At 41.4% G+C, this 21595-nt stretch overlaps 1 protein-coding gene across 2 annotated transcripts in view; it reads left to right on the top strand.

The window, feature by feature from the left end:
• Window positions 1-21595, top strand: part of C8a (complement C8 alpha chain) — a 66234-nt gene that overhangs the window by 29021 nt on the left and 15618 nt on the right. For both annotated transcript variants that reach the window (XM_031376825.1, XM_031376824.1), the window contains exons 5-7: window positions 5070-5259; window positions 7211-7411; window positions 8100-8340. In XM_031376825.1, coding sequence (XP_031232685.1) covers window positions 5070-5259; window positions 7211-7411; window positions 8100-8340 — 632 coding nt within the window. The remainder of the gene's footprint in view (window positions 1-5069; window positions 5260-7210; window positions 7412-8099; window positions 8341-21595) is intronic.

Here is a 21595-nt window from a genome sequence, read left to right as displayed (position 1 = left end):
CTTGATTTTGTCTCTAGAACTAAAGAAAAAGTTGATTTTCAATATTTAAGGCACCAGTCTGATATTTTTAAAGCACCCCAAATATAAATATATCATTAATGGGATGGCAGGGTATGATTTCTGGGAAATCTAGGCAGTGTCTCTGCTCTTGGCTATGCCTGGACAACCATAGCCCTTCCTACAGTTTACAGAAATCCTCTGTTGCTATCCCAACATACAACTGTCTTAGTTAAGATTTTATTGCTATGAAGAGACACCATGACCAGTGCAACTCTTATAAAGGAAAAGATTTAATTGGAGTGGCTTATAGTTTCAGAGGTTTGGTCCATTAGCATCATGACAGGAAGCATGTCAGCATGCAAGCGGACATGGCACTGGAGAAGGAGCTGAGAGTTCTATATCTGGATCGGCAGGAACAGGGAGAGACAGTGAGCCACCAAGCCTGGCTTGAGCTTCTGAAACCTCAAAGCCCAGCCCCAGGAACATACTTCCTCCAACAAGGCCACACCTACTCCAACAAGACCACACCTATAATAATGCCACTTCTTGTGAGTCTATGGGGGCATTTTCATATGGATCATAACAGCAACCATCAGGGATGGAGACAACTATTGTAGCTATCTGTGGAGGTACAGAAACTCTTAGTCATCTCAGTCAGCCTCCTCATGTTCCAGTCCAAGGGCTAGCTCATGGCAATATTCTGGTGCTACTTTGTCTTGGCCTCTGACCTTGTCCTCTAACTGAAATATCAGCTCCTTAAAGACAGAGATTGCTTAGGATTCACACTCTCCATATACTTTGCTCTTGGTCAGAGTATGCCCTGGACTTGCCTCTTACTGATTCTAGACTGACTTGAAGCACATCAGTATGACCAGCTGCCTCTTCACAAAGGAGATTTGGTGAGGTAGCAATTGTCAAAGTGACCTGGTCAGGTTACAACCCACCCTCAGACATTGTGAGCTTTCTGTCTGGCAGCTCTCATTCATAAGGCTTAATTTCTCTGGAAATCATAGCCCACTCACCAGATGGGTTTGGATCCTGTAGGTTCCTGTAGACTCACATGGGCAATGCCAAGCACAATGCTTTTCTTCAAACCAATTGTTTCTTTTCATTGGGATGACCATAACAAAACACCCTACCCTGGTGGCTAAAACAACGAATGTACTCAGTTACCACTCTGGAAACTAGAAGTCTGAGAATACAAGTCAGCAGGGCTGGTTTCTTCTGAGGGTGTCTCCTGGGCTCACAAGTGGCTGTCACCTCCCTGGGTTTTCAGTCTCTGTCCTAACTTTATTCCCTGGGGTAGGTCTTGTAGTGTCTTTAACTCAATTGCTTCTTTAAGGGATCTGTCTTCAGTTGAAGTCACATTTTGTGATTCTGAGACTTAGAACACCAACCTATGAGCATTTAGAGACAAATTTAGGCCTCAGCACAATCAAAGGGGAGATTCTTGCTGCTTTAGAAAGTGTCTGTGGTGAACAGAATAGAGTATTTGGAATGTCGACGTAAAAAATAATCTTCAATTGACAAAAACCATGGCAGACTGCAATTCTGCTCTCTTGGATTAGGTCAGGAGCAGCTCTGATACCCTTGCTGAACAGTGTGCTTCTTTCACACTGAATACAGAAACCAGGGAAATGGCCCCATCTTCAACAAACAGTTGACATTTTGACATAATTCTGTACTTTTCAAGGTCTTAGGAAGTTTTAGATATTTTATTCTAATTTAAGCATGTCCTAGTTTCGATTTTTATTTATTGTTAAATTCATTATGTTTATATAATATGAGGGGAAAACTGTGTCTTTATGTGCTCCATCTTACCAAGTGGCTCTTCATCCCTTCCCTCCCTAGAGCTGACCTTGTTAAGATACAGTGTGGACATTTCCAGATTACCTTTAAAAATGGATTGATACTGCATACTATCTAGGAAACAAGCCTCTGTGGCTGTGCCTTGTAGATGCATGTAGTAGTTATGGAAATTTGATTGTGACATGTATACTGTTAAAACCTTTTTGTTTTTAGTTAAATGTTTTCCATATGACACATCTTGATTATGTTTCTATCTCCTCTGCCAACCCATCCAAGATCCCCCAACTTCCTACCCATCCAACTTTATGTTCTGTCTTTTTCAAAAACAAGAAAAATAATGGGTTTTTGTTAAACACTTTTAATATTACATGACACTTGAAGATTTCCTCTTCAAGCACATATTACATATCTCATTTTAAAAAAGAAATGGAGTACTGCAACAAGGGTTAACAATAGAGTGAAGGCAAAAATCCTCTTGTTTTTATAAATAAAGTTTTATTAGAATACAGCTTTCACCTTAAATGGCAGAGTTAAATTCAGCAGTTAAGGAAGGCCCATATTCTGCAAAGCCTAATGTATTCACTACCTTTAAAAAGTATCTTTGCTGACTTTTGTAATGTAATCATAGCATATTTAATTTATCTATCTTCACTGAAAGATGGCCATATCTCCTCCAGTGTGTGAGCTACCTTTTCTCAGAGCTGCAACCAGACTATTTTCAAGAAGCATCTTAGGGGAGGAGCCACGAATTTTGGCTCATCGTTCAGGGTACAACCCATCATGGGGTGGGGGAGAGTCATGGCAGTAGTAGTGTCTCACAGATGTGATGGTAACGTCATGAGACTGCTTGCTCATCTCTCGATGGATTAGGAATTAAGAAGAGGGACCACATGCCTCCAAGTCTATCCCACAAACACCCCCACATAACAAGTTTCACACCCTCTCAAAAAAGGCTCCTCCAACTGAGGACTAATCATTCAGACATGAGTCTGTGGAGAACACTTCCCATTCAAATCATAACTCACATTTTCCCTCTGACGAAGAGTGCTGCAATGACTATCCTTGTCTGTGTGTTCTTTGTGCACATGCACAGATTTCTAAGAGGGTAGAATTCTTACTATACTTTTCATTTCCACTGGAACCTTTCCAAATGTAGTAGGCTTAATGTTTACATACAATTTTGAGGCCCTCTGTTGCTCTGAGTTTTTATTTGGTGTGTATCAGAGGCTGCACTTTTAAACAACAGACAGAAACATGCTCAGTGGATAGGCAGATCAAAACTGCAGGATGAAGACAGAACCTAGAATTTAGTGCCAAAAACAACTTAGGGGAGAAATCCATTGTGACTATAGATAGGCAAGTTCTCTCTCTCTCTCTCTCTCTCTCTCTCTCTCTCTCTCTCTCTCTCTCTCTCTCTCTCTCTTTCTCTCTCTCTCTCTCTCCCTCTTTCTCTCTCTCTCTCTCTTCTCTTTCTCTCTCTTTCTCCCTTCTTTCTCTCACTTCAACATCTGCATTTGACAAGTTGTCATGAAATCTAAAGTTAATGTATGTTAAACATCTAGTTTAGTATGTATTTAATTTATCATAGCTATTATTACATGACTTTTATTAATAAGAAGAAAGAGATGTATATAGGAGACAGGCATTCACATACGTTGAACTGATAAGGCATGTCAGGTGCTATGTAATTATCTGCTTATTCTTTGAGGTAGATTGTAGCCACAGTTTATCTTTTGTTCCTCTTTGGCCTTTCTGCCTGTCACAGAGTGCATGAACAGTCACACGAGTGCCATGCAGAAGGTAAGTATCGACTGCCAGGAACACAGGAGTTGGGGGGAAGCACTGACTAGTGCAACTCAGAAGACAACTTCTGAGTTGAGTCTCAAAGGCTACTTAAGAATTTGGGAGGCAGAAAGAAGCAATATTTTTTATTATTTTATTACACAAGAGGCATTTATGTCCAGTCTTAGAACTCTTAATCATTCCTGATGTCTACACTCTGGTGACAAAGTTACAGTTAGTTAGAGTAAGTGGCAGAGCTGGAAATTATCCAGGGATCTCCTGATAGTCACACTGTGCACATCTGTCATTCCAGGCTGCCTCAAAGACAGTGAATTTTCTGAAGATTAGAGTCTTACACATGTATGGTTATTCAAATTCATTTTTTAGTAGCAGAACCTTTTTCTAAAATAATACTAAAATTAGCAGCAGAGGCTATCTATCATGGTTAATTTTCTATGGCTTGGATTAAAACAGCATGACCAAGACAGTTACAAAACAAAGTGTCTCATCTGGGGCTTATGCTTCCAGAGGGTTAGAGTCATGACCTCTCATGGCAGGAGTCATGGTGCTGGAGTGGTAGCTGAGAACTTACACTTGATTCACAAGAAGGAGAGAGAACTAGATTGGAATGGTGTGGGCTTTGGAAACCTCAAATCCCATCCCCAGTGACACACCTCCAACAAGGTCTCACCTCTTAGTATTTCCTCAAACAGCTAAAAAAAACTGGGAACCAAGTATTCATATGTGTGAGTCTATGGGGCTAGTCTCACTCAAACCATGACAGTATCTTGTCAGTGTAATATACGCCAAGCCTGTCTATAATACTTTTACATGGATTATGGATAGCTAACTCTAGGAGGGAAGTACGTTTACTAACTGCTTTTAACAAATGACTAAAGTGGGGCAGAGAGACGAGATGATTTGCCTGTGCTCACACAGCTGTCTGTGGCACTCATTTAACTGGCTTATGTGCTTGGATTTGTAATAATCCATGCCCATTTCCCCCTAATTTAACAGCTAATCAGAACTACCTCCTAAGGGCTCTGGCCCAGATCCTCTGGCTAGCAGCTACCTGGGGGCCCAGCCCACTCCACCCAGTCTCTCAGTATTGCCTACTTAAAGGAACCCCAGGGCTCCACCAAACGCACTTAGTAAAAACCACCTCTCAACCTACCAGCTACAATATGTTCTAGAGCAATGTGGTCCTGATCCTGTAGGTCGTGACCCCCACAGGGGTTGCATATGGGACATCCTGCATATCAGATATTTCCATGATGATTTATAGCAGTTGAAAATTATAGTAATGAAGTAGCAAAGGAATAATTTTATGGTTGAGGTTCACCACATGTGAGAAACTGTATTAAAGGGTCGCAGCATTAGGTAGGTTGGAGAACAAAGGATCTATAGGATGTCATGTTGCATTTTCTTTGCCTTTGAAAAGATTTTTTTGTTTTCAAGATACTGCTTTTACAACTTAGGTACAATATCCTGACTCAACAAGAAGCCCTGAGTGTGTACGATGCTAAGTATTATGGGGGCCAGTGTGAAACTGTGTACAATGGAGACTGGAGAAAGCTGCAGTACGACCCCACCTGTGAGCGCCTCTACTATGGGGATGATGAGAAATACTTTCGGAAGCCCTACAACTTCCTTAAGTACCACTTTGAAGTAAGTCTAATGGAGGTGGTATAGGGTAGGATGGCAGAAGCCACCTGTGTGTGTGTTGGGGGGGAGATAGCTTGCTCTGAAGGCTTTTATTTTCCACAGGGCTTGAGGTGACTAAAGGCTCCTTCATGCCTGCTGCACATGTATGCTCAGTGTTGAGGGTGATGAGATGTGAGTGTAGGAGAGCACGAACACATTGACCTACCTGCTCAGTCTTGGCTCCGTTTCCAAACCAGTGAAACAGATTTCAGATGCCTTCTCCAGCCCCATTCCACAATGCAGCTCTGTTTAACTACAAAAGATTGTGAACAACTAATCTGCTGTTTCTCCCTGGACCATTTTCCTAATCTGTGAGGTGGGACTAGGGCACAGATGGGTAGAGCTCTGACTCATCTCCCCTCTGAGTGTTTCGCCAAGAGTGCTTTATATCTATCATTTTCAATTTTTTTTTTAAATATGATCTTGCTTTTCAACAAAGTGTTCTTACAGTTGGGCAGTGGTGGTGTACACCTTTAACTCTAGTACTTGTAAGGCAGAGGTAGTCTCGAGTACTTTAAGAACAGCCCAGGCTATACAAAGAAACCCTGTTTCCCCCTACCCATCCCCAAACCAAAGCTGCTTTGAAACCACTGATGGTCCCACTCTCCATTTCTAAACCTCTGTGGTTTCCTGGTTACTCAGAACACTGAGTGGTTCATGGTTCATTTCAGAGCCAGTTCAAGGCCACATATTTTCTTACCTTCAACCTGTGGGGAAGTGGTCATACTGCAATCTCACTGAAAGCTTGCTCTGTGCGGTCATATCTTCTTCTATGTATGTTCTCCCACTTAATCGATATAGCAGTAACCTGAGATTCACACGTCAGTGTCCCTTTCAGCTGGTAGGAAGAAAACACAAAGGCATATGTTCTCAGTCCTAAAGCTGCCTGGCACCAGTTGGCAGAGACAACATTCTCACCAGATCTACCCAAACTAAGACCACGTTATGTATCACTCAGGAAAGTGGACATATATACTACATGTATGGAGTTGTGTATATAAATCTGCATGCATCTACAGGGGCAGATGGAATAAACAATTGTCTAGACACAGCCTTCCCGCTCCAAGATTCATTAAGAGAAAAGTATTGACAGGAGGTACTGACATAGGGTCTGTTTTTAAGACATTTGCTTCTCTAGCTCTATGGTCCACCTCTGTTGGGTCTCTGAAGAGCTAAGCTGAAAGATACTGATAATGCCATCTTCCTATTTTCAAGGAAGATCTGGGGTCTGTGTGCCAGGCAAGATGGGATAGTTTAGCTGTAGTCAGGGCTCTGAAGTCTTTATGGCTATTGTATCTGTCCATCTGTCTGAGCGCCACAGACCCTCAGGGACCCACTGCAGCAATGCTCTCAGGCTCATAAGCTCTGAAGTAATATTTACATTGCTCAAATGTAGGATAAGATACCGGCCTGGCTTAAGTCAGCTGGGAAATGCAACCTTGTTGAGTGCGAGGAAAGAAATAACTGAACATTTTTGGGCAGCACCAAATCCCACTTACTGGGATTCTTATTTTTCCACCTGGCCTTCTTGACCACTTTCCACCCAGGTCAATGCCCAGTCCTCTAGATTTCAGCATTTCTTTGCAGGTCAAGCAAGTGGTCCCCTGTCATAAAAAAAAAATGAGCAACCCTTCACTCCCAAGAAAATCTATGCTTTGAATATAATTAATGTTTTAACATAACTGTCTACATGCAGGAACAAGCAGGTGTGGATGTAGTGTGTGAATAAATGTTTCAGAAGTTTTACTTAACACAAAGTAACATTGCCGAATTTTCTCTATATTAGTGAGGATCAATTTGATGCATGAATTAGCTTTTGAAAGGAATCTTCAGGCCATCTCACAAACCAAAGATCCCGAGGCACACATGAGTTAAGAATCACACACAAAGCTAACATCTAGCTTTTTCTTTGCAGGCCCTGGCGGATACTCTAATCTCCTCAGAGTTTTATGACGATGCAAATGATCTTTTTTCTAAAATAAAGAGGGACAAGTCCCAGTCAGATAGCATCACCTTTGGCATAGCCCCAGCCAAGAGTCCTATCTCCCTAGAGGCGACTGTATCCTGGTCCGATGCATCTTCATTCCTGAAGGAGTTAAGCAAATATAATGAGAAGGTATTAAAACCTAAAGTCTGTGTCTTGCAGTTTCCCATAATCTACACTGAACACGTATTGCCTTAATTGCATTAAAAAGTACAGTAGTAATTGAACCTTAATTTGCTTGTGTAATTGGAAATGTCTGATCAGTGGTGATCGTGTTTGTTTTTTATTATACCTTTGCACACAGACTCATCATCACAAATGGAATAGAGCTGCACTGTGAGACTAGGACGCCTATCACTCTGCCCCTCCCCCAGTCTTTGCATGGTTACCTAGAACATATAGAAAAACACAAAGAGTGGTTAGATTAAAGAAAACCAGACAGACTCTCTTAATTTGACTTACAAGGTTTCTAAAACAAGACTCCCCCTACCCTAAAATGGATAAGATTTGTATGCTCATGTGTCTACCAGACATTTGCCACTCAGTACCTAACCCATGTGCAATTTCTATGAACAAGATTTGGGTGGGGCAAAGAACAGAGGGGAACGCATGGGAGAAGTCTTTCATACATTGGTCTCTAAGACATGTTTGTCAAATCTAACACTATATTATTACATGTGTTGATGAGCTTGTGTTTCCTTCAGCTACTAACTGCTGACCTTTGGCATTTCTTTGGTTTTTTTTGTTTTTTTTTTGTTTTTTTTGTTTTTGTTTTGTTTTTTTTTTTTTTTTTTTTGCCTCATTTGTATGCTGCCGGAAGAGATATGGCTTCATGAGAGTGTCTACAAAGATACAGACTGCACATTTTAAGATGAGGAGGAACAACATTGTGCTGGATGAAGGAATGCTGCAGTCATTAATGGAGCTCCCAGAGCAGTTCAACTATGGCATGTACTCCAAGTTCATCAATGACTATGGCACCCACTACATCACCTCTGGAACCATGGGTGGCATATATGAATATGTTCTGGTGCTTGACAAAGAGAAAATGGGAGTTTTTGGTAAGTAGATCCAGAGCTAAATACACAGTGGGCAGCACACACAGAAGGACATGTGTCTTAGTTTCATTTGTTGTTTCTGGGATACAGTATCCCATCCAAAGCAACTTAGGTAACAGAGGATTTATCTCACAGTTTCAGGTTCCAGTCTATTGTGGAGAATGACAGTGACTGGACCTTGAGACAAAGGGTCAAATTACAACTATAGTTAAAAGGTCAAGAGAAATGAATGCAATTAATACTTATGCTTATTTATACCCAGATAGAACTCCAGATCTTGCTAAGAGAATAGTTTACCCACTATGGGCAGGCATTTCCTTTCCAATTAAAATAATCAAGATAACCCTTCATAGATGTACCCACAGGCTAACTTGATCTAGACAAGCTCTTATTTTGACTTCATCAGTAATTCTATACTGTGTCACATTCGCTGTTAAAATGAACCCCCACAGTGTGCTTTTAGTGTCTACTGATTCTGACTCTGAGCTAGTGTGTTATCATTTCCAGGGAGGCAAGGTTCTTTAGAATGACTTGCTAAGTAGTACCACAGGGAGGTCTTGAACTCAGACTGGCTTGGTCCCCTAAACTGTGTTCTTTCTATACTCTCACAGTTACCTTTTCATAGAGAATGAATTTGGGGAGTTTTGTTATTTAAAGTGTGAAAACTTGTTTTGACTATAGAGTTCTTGGTAAAGAAACTTCTTTGCAGTTAGTCAGTTAAACTTAAATTCATTTGTCCTCCTTGGTCTCTCTCTTCCACCCTCTCTGTCCACCACCACCCTTCTGTGATAGGCTGAACATTCATTTTTTACTTATGACACCAACTTCTAGATGAGCCTTTCCAATTGCTCTTAGCAGTTGCCACCAACAGGTAAATACTTCACAGATCAAATGATTAACATCCTGAAAGATGAAGAATGTCTGAAACCCTTTGCATGCCATGACCAACCTTCATGACTCTCATTTAGCTCATCTGACAGTGGTTCTCAGTGTGAGCTCAAAGCCAGCCATGTCGTACCACCTAATAACTCATCAGAAAGATGGCTTCTCAAGCTCTTACCCCAACCCTGAAGGAAATGCTACTGGAGTGCACTCAGTTTGTGATTACCCTACCCCATAACTCATAGAAAGGTGAATTCTCAAGCCTTTGCCCCAATCCTAACAAGGGAAACTCTACTGGAGTGTACACTCAGTAGTCTGAGTTTTCACATGATTCTGGTACTCCCTATAGAGAACCACCAATCTAACCCATGAGTGATCACAGATTGTAAGATATATCATATTGCAAAATCAAGTTCAAATGCTCAGTTTTAAGATGCCAGGCTGTCCACTCCTCTTATTCAACCTGTTCATATAAAGGACACACACTTTAGTATTGAAATAATTTTTCATCTACTATTAGTATTTCTTCCTCTTCTAGATAGCAACATCAGTGAAAGCAAGAACATTGTGCCCCATGCTCTTCTGTCTTTTTAATGCTCAACAGGCCCAAGACAAAGCAAATGTACAAAGCAAGACAGGAAGTATTAACTCAGACTCTTGGCTAGCCTAGCTCATTTTGAATCTGTTCTTCTATGTATGTACTCTCTTTTTGGGGTAGTAATGCAAGGTATGCTTCTGAACGTTTACTATACTTGTGCCCAGGATATAATGGTGCCCCTTACCTATTATTTTGCAAACTGTGGGTACAATGCAGTAACAGGTCTCAAAACCAGTACACAGACTACAAGGGCATTTTTTGAATAACATCCGTAACAAAGGATAGAACATAAAACAGAATAGTAGATGTTAGGAACCAAAGACAAGTCATTGATTTGGGAAACCTTTTCCAGTTAAATAAAGATGTATACATGTGCACTGTCATACTGAATTACAAAATAAGCCCTGTAAGAATATTGTAAAAAAAAAAGAGTTTCAAAATCTATTTAAGTGAGTCCTTTTTTTAAAGTAATTCAAGAAGGCGGGAGAGGAAGGAAAAAGAATCAACATTGTTGAGCACGTATTAAATTCCCCACATAACTGCTTATCTTCTCATTTAATTTTGTAACAGCACATAGAGGATAGTGTTGTACAAATGTCAGCCACAAGAGCACTGAAGCTCATCTGGGGGGTGAATTACTTTGCCCAAGGCTACAGGGATCTGACCTCAGGGCCTTGGCCCTATGGTGTTTCTCTTGTGGTTTAGGCTCCTATCTTTAGTGTCAGGTTACTAACGAGTTGCCTGGGGTATCTGGTGCCCCCTCCTCTGTAAAATAATGTAGGGCAGAAATGGGCTTCCAAAGTGGTTAATATTCAAAAGGAGCCCACCGACAAATTGTCCTGGGATAATTACCTCAGCTCTGTTTATAGAAAACCATATGTCGATAATAGCACAATTTGCTATTTGTGAAGGGCTGATTTTCTATAAATCCAAAAAGTTAGTGTTGCTTTTCTATAAATATGGAAATGTGCTAATCATCACCTCATCTGCTGGAGACCGCTAATAAATCAGAATGTCATTTACATATTAACCTACAAAGAACAAAACCATCTCTACCTTCTTTTCCTTTGACAAACAGCAGCGTGAACGCCCTTTCCCCTATCTGATGTCTGGCTGTTTTCCTCTGCCTTCCCTTCCACCCCCCACCCCCTTACCCCACAGCCCCCACATTCCCTTTCTTTCTAGGTATATGTCTTTTTCTCTCTCTCTACTTCTTTGTCCCTGACCTTTTCACCTTCTTGATCTCTATGACTTTAATTTCTATTCTATTAAGTGCAGTTTCCATTAGACATTCTAGGTGGGGCACACTCATGGCTGACCTTGGTTTGGGAAGATTTCAGTAAACATACTGCTCTGCTACGGGGACTCCTTTGTCCTTGGGCTTGCCTCAGATCCTTTCTGGGTTTGTCCCAGAGGATGCACAAGGCTGTTTTCTTCTAATATGTCCTTTAGATCAAATGCTTTTCCCCTAAAGACAGCATGGCACCATGCTTCAAAAAAAAAAAATCGAGAGAAAACTGCATTTGGGGGAGGCAACATAAGACTCCATTGTGATCCTAAACCTTCCTTAAGGGCCTCATGTGACTACCCACTGCAGGAATCATTATGTCTATGGCCTGAATTTATGGATCTGGATATGTTTTTCTTTCCTTCTTTCACACTCCCTTTGTCTTGGGCTGGGTTTTGACAGGGAGTGTGGAGTATACTCTCCATTCTGACTTGTCTGGAATGTGGCCACATTGCAGACAGTTCTCCTGAGACAGGTCACATACTTCTGTGACCCTGTTCTGATGTTTTTTTTTTTTTTTTCTGCTTCCTCTGCATTCATGTTCTGTCATTCTGTAAGGCTGGTCCCTCTAATGCTTCCATCCTGAACAGACATCACTCACTTTTGTAGCCCTTGTGTAGGTGCCTTCCACTCTGGCTTGCCTCTGCCCTTTCCTCACAGTCTTTGTTTGTTTATGTATTTACTGTGTCTGTATTGTATACCAGGTGCTCTTTATTATTGTAAATCCTAAGTCCTTTTCCTTCCTAGTGAGGCTTCTTGGCTTTCTTCCAAAGTACAGGTAGACGTATGACTTCCTGGCTCTGTTGCAACCTCTTGCATAAGTTCAATGGGCTTTTTGTTTCCTTTCATTTATTCTCTTGCTTTCTGGCCATCATCTCTGTTCTATGCAATTCTGTGTAGCAGGCTCATTTTAACCCAGGGTCTACCTATTGATTGTCCCTTTTGTCTTAGCTGCCCCTCCTTCTGAGGTTTTTCATGGCAGTGTTCCTACTACTCAGGCCTCAGGGTCAAAGCCAACACTTCTGAGAGGCCTATCTTGACCAGGGAGGTAAGGCCCTTTTTGTTATGTGGCCCAACCTTAAATTTAGGAAATCACTATTCACTCCTTAGTTGACTGTGCTAGCCAGCTTCTGTGTGACTGTGAAAAATACCATGACCAAAAGGAGTGTGGAAAGAGAGGATTTACTTGACTTACAGTTCCACATCACAGTCCTTCACTGAGGGAAGCCGAGGCAGGAACTGAAGCAAATACAACAAGGAACACTGTGTATGGGCTTACTCCTTCTGGCTTTCTCAACTACCCTTATGTAGGCCAGGCTCACCTGCTCAGGGATGGCACTACCCACAGTGGGCAATTAGCAATTAAGAAAATGTCCCACAGATATGATAACTTTATGTAGGCGTAATACTCATTTGAGGTTTCCTCTTCCCAGGTGAGTCTAGTTTGTGTTGAGTTAACAAAACACACTACCATATGGATATGCTTGTTTGTTTATGGTCTCCCTCTTTCTGAAATGTGAGCATAAGTAGGTACTTTTGTTTTGCTATTTTCTTCAGATTTACTTCCCAGCACAGTGCATGGACCATAGCAGGGATCTAACGACTGGTGCTGAATCCATCATCTATCTGTCAACTTATCTACCTACTACCTTTCATCTATCTATCTATCTATCTATCTATCTATCTATCTATCTATCTATCTATCTATCTATCTATCTACCCATCTATCTACCTATCTATCTATCTATCTATCTATCTATCTATCTATCTATCTATCTATCTATCTATCTATCTATCTACCTATCTATCTGTCTATATGATCTGACCTCCCCAGAACAAACAACTGGTATATTTTCCATATCAAGGTCATCCATTTGAGACACAACTGTGCCCTACCCAGGATGTCTAACAGAAGGGGCACTTAATGGAACCTAAGTTCAATTTATAGAGCTCAAAGAAAAGATACTGACAAAATTGAAGATTATGATAAGGACCATATGTAAGATAACAATAACAGGGTATAGAAACAGAGAGTGATGGCATGAAAGGAACACTCACTTAGCTCTGAGTGATCAGAGATTGTCTCTCTGAGGAGATCAAATCCAAGCCATGCTAAGAGGTAAAGGATAATGAGGAGACATCAAGGTAGGAGAGGGAATTCTGGACAAAGTGGGCATCTTTGAGAAAGGCCCTGCAGGTAGAAGGCATATAATCCACTGCAGAATGAAAGGAGGCATGCGGGCTAAAGCCTTTTAGCAAAAGGAAGAATAACAGGAAAGGACTAAGGTTTTAAGAGGTGGGGTCTGGAGAGATAGCTAGCCACAGAGCATATACTGCTCTTTCAGAAGAGCTGAGTTTATTTCCCAGCATCCATGTTGGGCAGCTCAAAACTTTCTGTAACTCCTGCTCCAAGGGTAGCTGACACCTCTGGCTTCTCTGGGTACCTGTATTCATGCACCCATACTCACATACAGATTGTCATATATACATTTAATTTAAAAGTAATAAACAAACATTAAAAAGTATAGAAGTCTCCCAAAGGCCCCCTGACAATAGAAACAAGGGTGGAGCATATCTGTAATGACATGGGTGTCCAAATGGGTGCAATACGGTCTGACCCATATGACTATAGACTCTTTGGCTGCTATGTGGATCACAGACAGAAAGCCATGAGGGCAGACTCAGGGAGAGCACTTAGAGGCTCTTACTGAGTCCAGGTAAGAGATAAAGAACTGAAGTAGAAGATCATGACAGATCTGGGTCATGTGACAGCGAATCTTGATTGGATTAAGACATGCTTAGGACATTAATCTTTGACGGTGTTGCCAGAAACAACCACAGCTTGTCCTCTCACTTTGTGCAATCATCTTCTGAACTCAGAGATGTCAGCTTCCTAGAACTGACAGGTAGGAAGTGACCAACCTTTATTATGTCACCATCCCAGGGAACTTCATATGAGTTTTCTCATTCATCAGTGATCCTGGGAAAAGTGTTTCCTTAGTTTTAGTTGGTGAAAAGTACTCAAGGTATTCTGAATTAAAATCCACATTTACCTTTCCAGGACAATTGCCTATATTAGGACTCCAAGCCTGTAAATACCTTTGGCCTCCTCTCTGTCTACCCATCCATCACTGGTCACCTCTCTTGTATTCAGTCTCCCTCTGCCTTCCCTGGATGTCCACTTCTACCACTGACTAGGCTGCTTTCTGCACTCTCTGTCAGTCTCCCCAGGGACACTTAGATGAGGAAAGTGTCAATGGTGGATGGACATCCTATAAATGGTGTTGGGAATGAATGATGTGGCAGTGGTCTGCTTTAGTCCTTCTTTTTAGCTAATGATAGGACTTGTGACATTTGTTTCAGTTTTGGAGACCTTGGTCCCTCAAAGACAGCTTGAAGTAGACTGTTTTTCATCAATTAAAGAGCTGATGGAAGTCTACAAGGAAAATTCTGTATGTGGTAGAAAATTAAACTAACACACCAATGGCTTCCCAAACTGACAGTTCGTGGGCGTGGGGTATATTAAAAAGGCGTTGCAAGAATCTTACAGAAAATGATTGCTATTGATGCTTTGCTGAGAGGGAAGACAGAAGCTTCCTGTGGCCCCATCAAAGCCAGCACATCATGTGGTAACACAGAATTCTCATCCTTGGGCATCATTACCTCTCACCTAGAGTCTGCTCCTTAGAAATAGCAATGCCATTTCTCTGAACTCAGTTTGCCAAAATACTATATTAATGTCATCGAAATTTTAAAAAGGTTAGTGTGCAGTTTTGTGTGGTGGTGCACACACTCAGAAGACTGATGCAAAACGTTTGCCAGGTTTGGTCTCCATGGAGAGAGTCTATCCCAAGAATAAGGGAGAGAGGCTAGACGGTGGGAGAATTAACCAACACAACAGTTTTAAACACTATAAGGAAGCACCATGCAAACTGTAGTTACTGCTGTGACCTGTGATTTCAAGTGGGCTCAGTCAGGTACTAAGGACATCAGAATGAGAAACAGGTCTGTTGTGGTAGCAAAGAGTCTAAACATTTATAAGCCAAAAACCCAGATGGGGAGTCTCCATTCTAGGTGACCCTGACCAAACTACTACCAGATTTCCTCTCACTGCTCAGCTTCAAAGCCTAAAGGAGGATGACAGTAAAGGTTTATTCAAGAATGATTTCATGTACACGATAACATGGTAAACATCCAATAGAGGCTTCCCCCTTTACTGCAAGATATTGATATGATTATTTAATTGAGCAGTTAAAATCATGGGACTAGTTACTCATTAATTGTGCCATTCTGGGTAGATTACTTAATCACAGGGAATCCAATTTCACCTGCAAGCTGGATTTTTATCCTTCCCCTCATGGTTAAGATGGGGCAGATGAACTTATTTTCAGAGAACACTTAGTGTAATGCTCAGATTCCAGGAAGCACTCATAAAACTTTGTTGAAGTCAGATCTGGAAGGCAGCTATGCTAACTGCTAGACTACCAACTCCTCCAATAAAGTCAGCTCTGAATCAGACTGCCAGGCTGTGTGTGTCTTCCTCATTTATCAGCCATGTGGCCCACGGACACATTTAATAATGTTTCTGTACCCCAGTTTCCTTTTCTTCCAATGAAAGATGCATTCATAAATTTGTTTTAATAATTTTTTTATATATGTATTAGTGTTTTCCCTGGGTGAGGGTGTTAGGTGTCCTGGAACTGGAGTTATAGATAGTTTTGAACCACCATGTGGGTGCTGGAAATTGAATGTGGGTCCTCTGGAAGAGCAGCCAGTGCTCTTAACTGCTGAAAGGTCTCACCAGCACCACAGATTTGTTTTAAATATGAGACAAAACAATCTATGTGTTACCCATTCTTTTCTTTTCTCTTCTTTCCTTTTCTTTCTTTTTTCTTTCTCTCTCTTTTTTCTTTTCTTTCTCTCTCTCTTTCTTTCCTTCCTTCCTTCTTTCTTTCTTTCTTTCTTTTTTTTTTTTTTGGTTTTTCGAGACAGAGTTTCTCTGTATAGCCCTGGCTGTCTTGGAACTCACTCTGTAGACCAGGCTGGCCTCAAACTCAGAAATCTGCCTGCCTTTGCCTCCCAAGTGCTGGGATTAAAGGTGCATGCCACCACTGCCCGGCTTGTGTTACCCATTCTTGAGCTATGAAATTGTTGTTTGTCTTTGTTCATTTTCTGGTTCTATAGCTGAATACCTGGCAAGGTTACTTACATAGGAGATTGATTTAGAACTCATGGTTCTAAAGGTCAGCTAGTTTAAACAACTGGCATAGGTAAGACTTCACATTGCACCATCACTTGGCAGAGCAATGAAAAGGCAAGTGGCTATGCAGAAGGAAGAGAAGCCAGTTTTAGTGAGAATGAATGCATCCACTGTTACTTATGAAAGCCACCCCCCAATGAGAGTAGAATTTCACCATGAGTTCATCTTCAGGGGCTGAACTGCAGTCAGAGCATGGCAGTGGCATTGTTACTATGTGCCTTCCAACTTCCCAGCCCCCCAGCTTCTGAATGTAATCTTAACTGTTCTCTCATCTGTAAAGTGGGGATAATAAGAAGACCTCTATCACAGGGTCCTGTAGCTGGCCAGTACCGAAACATTGCTCAAACAGAAGGGAAATCATTAACATTATGTTCTGCCTGTAGTGGCTGATGTTTCAGCTGTAGACCCGAAGCCTCAGTCATCATGTCCCCTCCCCCACCTGCCCGGTTTTTCAATCAAGGTCATTCATTTCTGTCTCCAGAGCTTCATCCAGTTTGGGAGGGTCTGTTTTTCCCATTTGTCAAGGTCACTTTGGATTCTCATCACTATCTTTCAAAGTGTTAACAACTCTGTCGGAATCAGTGTGTGTTCTCCATCATCCCTGCCCCTGATGGATGCCAGATAACAGTGACCCTGGAAAGGCCCTTCCAGCAAGAGTGTAGTTCATCTGACCCTTCATTGATCATTCTCTTCCATCAGGGTCCTTGAGCCAGCTGACCACCACTAACACACAACTTAGAACAAGCCACAAGGGTAGAATTAATTATTGCTTCCCTCGCTCTTCCTCCCGCCCTCCTGCCTTCCTTATTCATTCATTCCTTTAGCTCTCTATTAAATAAACATTTGTTAAACACACTTAACATGGGAGGCACTGTCCAGATACCAACATGATTAATAAGTGTTCCTGCTCATCAGGGGGCCCATAGAAGGCAGTGGGTTTCTCTTTGTTATAATCACCTGATTATAGTCATGGATGATTTACTTTGTGGGCAGCCAAATGAGTTGCCACCCAAAGTGACTAATGATTTAAATTTTCATTCACCATACCTAGAATCAACCAAAGTATTTGATTTTAATAAAATATATTTACATGTAGAAACACCTAATATTTGTAAAGCAAATATACAATCACATCTGGTATTCAAATTAATCTCTGTAATAGTTTCATGAGGAATTGTGTTATTATTTCCTCTAATTTTTTTAGGGAGAAGCTGAGGCCCAAAGAGCTTAAGTAAATACTGTAACGTGACTCAGTGCTGATCCAAGGTCTTCTCAATTAGAGTTTGTATATCTTCCAAATATGTATCCCTTTTCCCATACAGAGATACATTCTCCATTCACTCTGATGTTATACACCACCATAGACATGGAGGTAAGGCCAGCCAGCAGTTACTGGGCATCTGCCGAGAGGTTGACATTGGGCCAATAAATTAAAATTCATTATTTCAGCTAATGAGAAGGCATTTGTGAAAACCAAAATAAAATATATAGTTTACAAAGGACTGATGTTTAGAAAATTATGTCGAATAATTTTCCCAGTGTCTTTCATCTATCTCAAAGATGCATATCTATGTATCACTGGAATCAGGTGTCAGTCTTGGAAACTACCATCTTAAGCAGCAATTCTATTGTGCCTCAAGGATGTTGTAGCCTCAGGTTTTCCAAACTTCAGAATATAACCTATTAGTGGATTGTCCAAGAAATTTAGTAGATCATGACCAGCATTTAAATTATGACCAACACATTAAAATATGGTATGATGTAGAATCATGTGTGTCATTCAAAATATAATTCAGTACTAAAACTTTACTTAGCTGAATGTGTGTGGAGGCTGGATCCCAATGTAAAATGTATTTCTTACTTTTAGGGATAGTCAAAAGACTATTAAAAATTCTGCCTTACTATTCTGTGCGCCATTGATTATGAGCATATACCAAACCCCACTAATAAGGGAAAATCACCAAGAGCCACAAAAGAGGCACCAGGAAGTGTATTAGTTGGAGCTCTCCAAAGAAACAGAATCAGTAGTATACATTTATCTAGAACTTTGTACAAAATATATACTATTAATGAGATTTACTATAAGAAATAAACTCACAAATGAGTCATCCCCAAATATTTTGTTACGCAAGCTGGAGGCCCAGAACAGCCACACAGACTATACATCTGCACTGAGCACCCATGATTTCTGGTACATAGTGGTGAAGGAGCCAGATATCTGCCCTAGAGCAATGTGAAGTTATCTGGAGGTCCCTATGATACTATTCTAGAGTAGAAACAGACACTAACAAAAGCACAGAGGCGAGACCAACCCATGTTTTTCTACCTTTTCCAGTTTTCAGCCTCTGAAGACAGTCAAACCTTTGGGGAGTCCCATGGGAGTGGCCAAAGCAACAAGTAGGGAGGATGAATGTTAGCAGGTCCAGACTCACTTCAATGCTAGATTCAGTGGAGGAGGCCTTGTCTCTGTGTCTGGGTTGTTAGGAAGAGTTATGACAACAGTGGCCAGAAATGAAGTCATTGTGGGCCAGAGAAGATAGCCAGCTGCAGGAGGCATAGAAAGATGAACACTAACCTGGAGGGTCCCTGGTGCTGGGAAAGATGGCTACCACCCACATAAGTGTGCATTGGTCTTGTCCACACTCCATTTAACCTCTATCTAGTTGTAGTGACACACACATTCATCCCTTAACATTCTCACATTCTCTTTGGGATTCTGTAGTCCCTCTCATTCCTTCCTTGCCGATGTGATATGTGGTCAACCTTAGGTCTCTGCCTAGCTTATATAGGACTTCTAAGCAATCATTCTGTCTCTCCATTTCTGGGCTGAATGCCTGTCTTTAAGAGCTTCAGGGCTGGTGAGATGGCTCAGAGGGTAAGAGCACTGACTGCACTTCCGAAGGTCCTGAGTTCAAATCCCAGCAACCACATGGTGGCTCACAACCACCCATAATGAGATCTGACGCCCTCTTCTGGTGCATCTGAAGACAGCTACAGTGCACTCATTTATAATAAATAAATCTTCGAAAGAAAAAAAAATCCTCTTTTAGCCAGGTAGTGGTGGTGCATGCCTTTAATCCCAGCACTTGGGAGGCAGAGGCAGGTGGATTTCTGAATTCGAGGCCAGCCTGGTCTACAGAGTGAGTTCCAGGACAGCCAGGGTTGGTTATACAGAGAAACCCTATCTCGAAAACCAACACCAAAACCAAAGCCAAACAAACAAATAAAAAAAGAGCTTCATTTGCCTTTAGACCTAAATATATGTTTTACTCTATAGCATGTACCTCTTTCCAGATGGATTCCATTATTTGGTAAATTTTCAGAGTCCAAGGATGGAGGCTAAAGCCCAGTAGAGATCAGAATCCTAACTTGACACATATTCTTTAGAGCTTTCCTTGTACTCTGCAGAATTGAATGTTTTCCTAAGGGGTAGTCTCAGCTCCTTTGGACAGTGAGGAAGGTGGGGTAGACAGAAACTTGATTGTGAAGAGTTCTATATTCATGGCTAAGCAGTCTGGAATGACCCAGCAGGTCTTTTGCTGTGCCCGCTAACCAACCAGTCACCCTGAACAGACAGTAGCTGGATTCTAACAAGCTCCAGGCTTTATCCCCAGTTACCATGACAACCAGGCTTCACGGTGATGGATGGTATTGATTGACTGACAGGCTCCTGGTGTCTTGGCTCCATCCCCATTCCCCTTAAGTCATTTACATACACATGGAATTGAGAGTCATTCAGTGCCATCCTTCTGACTTTGTTCTGATTTTTGAATATCCACTTTTAATATCATTGAAAATAGCTTCATACTTAAAGGGAAAAATCTGATGTGGTATTGTAATTCTTCCCACCCTTAGCTTTGCACGCAATGTAACATGAGGGCATAAGCTTTGGATACCTTGGTTTATCCTCCCTGGATATTTACTTATCTATCTGGATGTTGCTTGGATTGTCTTCACTCACCTATACCACTAAAATGTTGATGCAGAGAACCTATCATCACAAATTTATCTGCATCCTCCAGTCTAAGATCTTCCATATTGAGACTCAGGAACTCAGAGCCTGAGTAACCTGCAGCATTTCCCAAACCAGCAATAAGTGGTAGTATTTGGTCTTGAATAACATTTGTGCTAGCTGTTAACATAACATCTTACCATAGCCCCAAGAGAAGACTGTACTATAGTCACCTTCTAGGTAGACAAACAGAAGCACAGCGAGGTCAAACTACTGTCCAGACAGAAGCTGGACAGAAATGGGATTCCAGCTAATGAAGTCTCCACTTCAGAGCCTGGCCTCCTACACATTGCTCCTTCTCATAGCCAGTATCATCATGCAAATGCAGAGAATCTAAAAGTCAGCTCTCACCAGCTTGGCAGAAGGCTGGGATGCCATTGTGAGTACACTACATGGCTGCCACTCTCTGGGTTTCCTTGTGTAATGAGGACATCATTGGAGGGCAGCCTTTGCAAGGTTCCTTGGGGACCACCATTGATCCTAATGACATGTCATGAGTGCTTCTCTGCCCAGCACCACTGGCATGATGACATAGGCACATGTAGATTTGGGTAAGTTGCTTTCAAAGACCTGGTTCTTTAGTTGCTAGTCATGAAACCTGGAGTGAGTAAGGCAACAATGTTAGCCAAGGCAGGCCAGATATTCATCATGCTGGATACTCTTTTCAGAGACTCACTAGTAGAAACTATTATTCCCATCTTCAAGACCGGAGAACTGAGACATGAAGAGGTTAAATAAATTAGAGCCACACTCCCAGCTAATGACTTCAGACTTTACACTCTCAGCCACCAGGCTCACCTTCTTCTAGTAAGCTCATAGTATGGTCTAGCAAGCTCATAGTATGGTCTAGTAAGCTCATAGTATGGTCTAGTAAGCTCATAGTATGGTCAAATCCTCCATGCCCAAAGATAGTTGGAATGAGACGATGATAAAAAGCAAATGAAAACACTTCATAAAACACCAAGATCTAACCATGATTTTGACAAAGTTCTGGCTTGTATCTTCTTTTAAAAGAGTACACACAACTCCCCCCAAATTCACATAACTCCCAAGAATACATATGGTTCCTCAAGTGCTTTAGTGGTATTGTTGAGGAATGGTAGAGCTAACTGATAACTGAGCACTCCTGAGGGCATGGAACATGCCATGCTCCATATTGGATCTTGTCTAACAAAACAGTAACTTCCAGCTTAATAGAAAAAGAAATGGGCTAAGAAA

This window comes from Mastomys coucha, unplaced genomic scaffold (assembly GCF_008632895.1).
Source record: "Mastomys coucha isolate ucsf_1 unplaced genomic scaffold, UCSF_Mcou_1 pScaffold18, whole genome shotgun sequence".
In the NCBI taxonomy this organism is placed as follows: Eukaryota; Metazoa; Chordata; class Mammalia; order Rodentia; family Muridae; genus Mastomys; species Mastomys coucha.
Note: the sequence above shows the minus strand (reverse complement) of the source record. Positions and strands in the feature narration are given on the sequence as shown.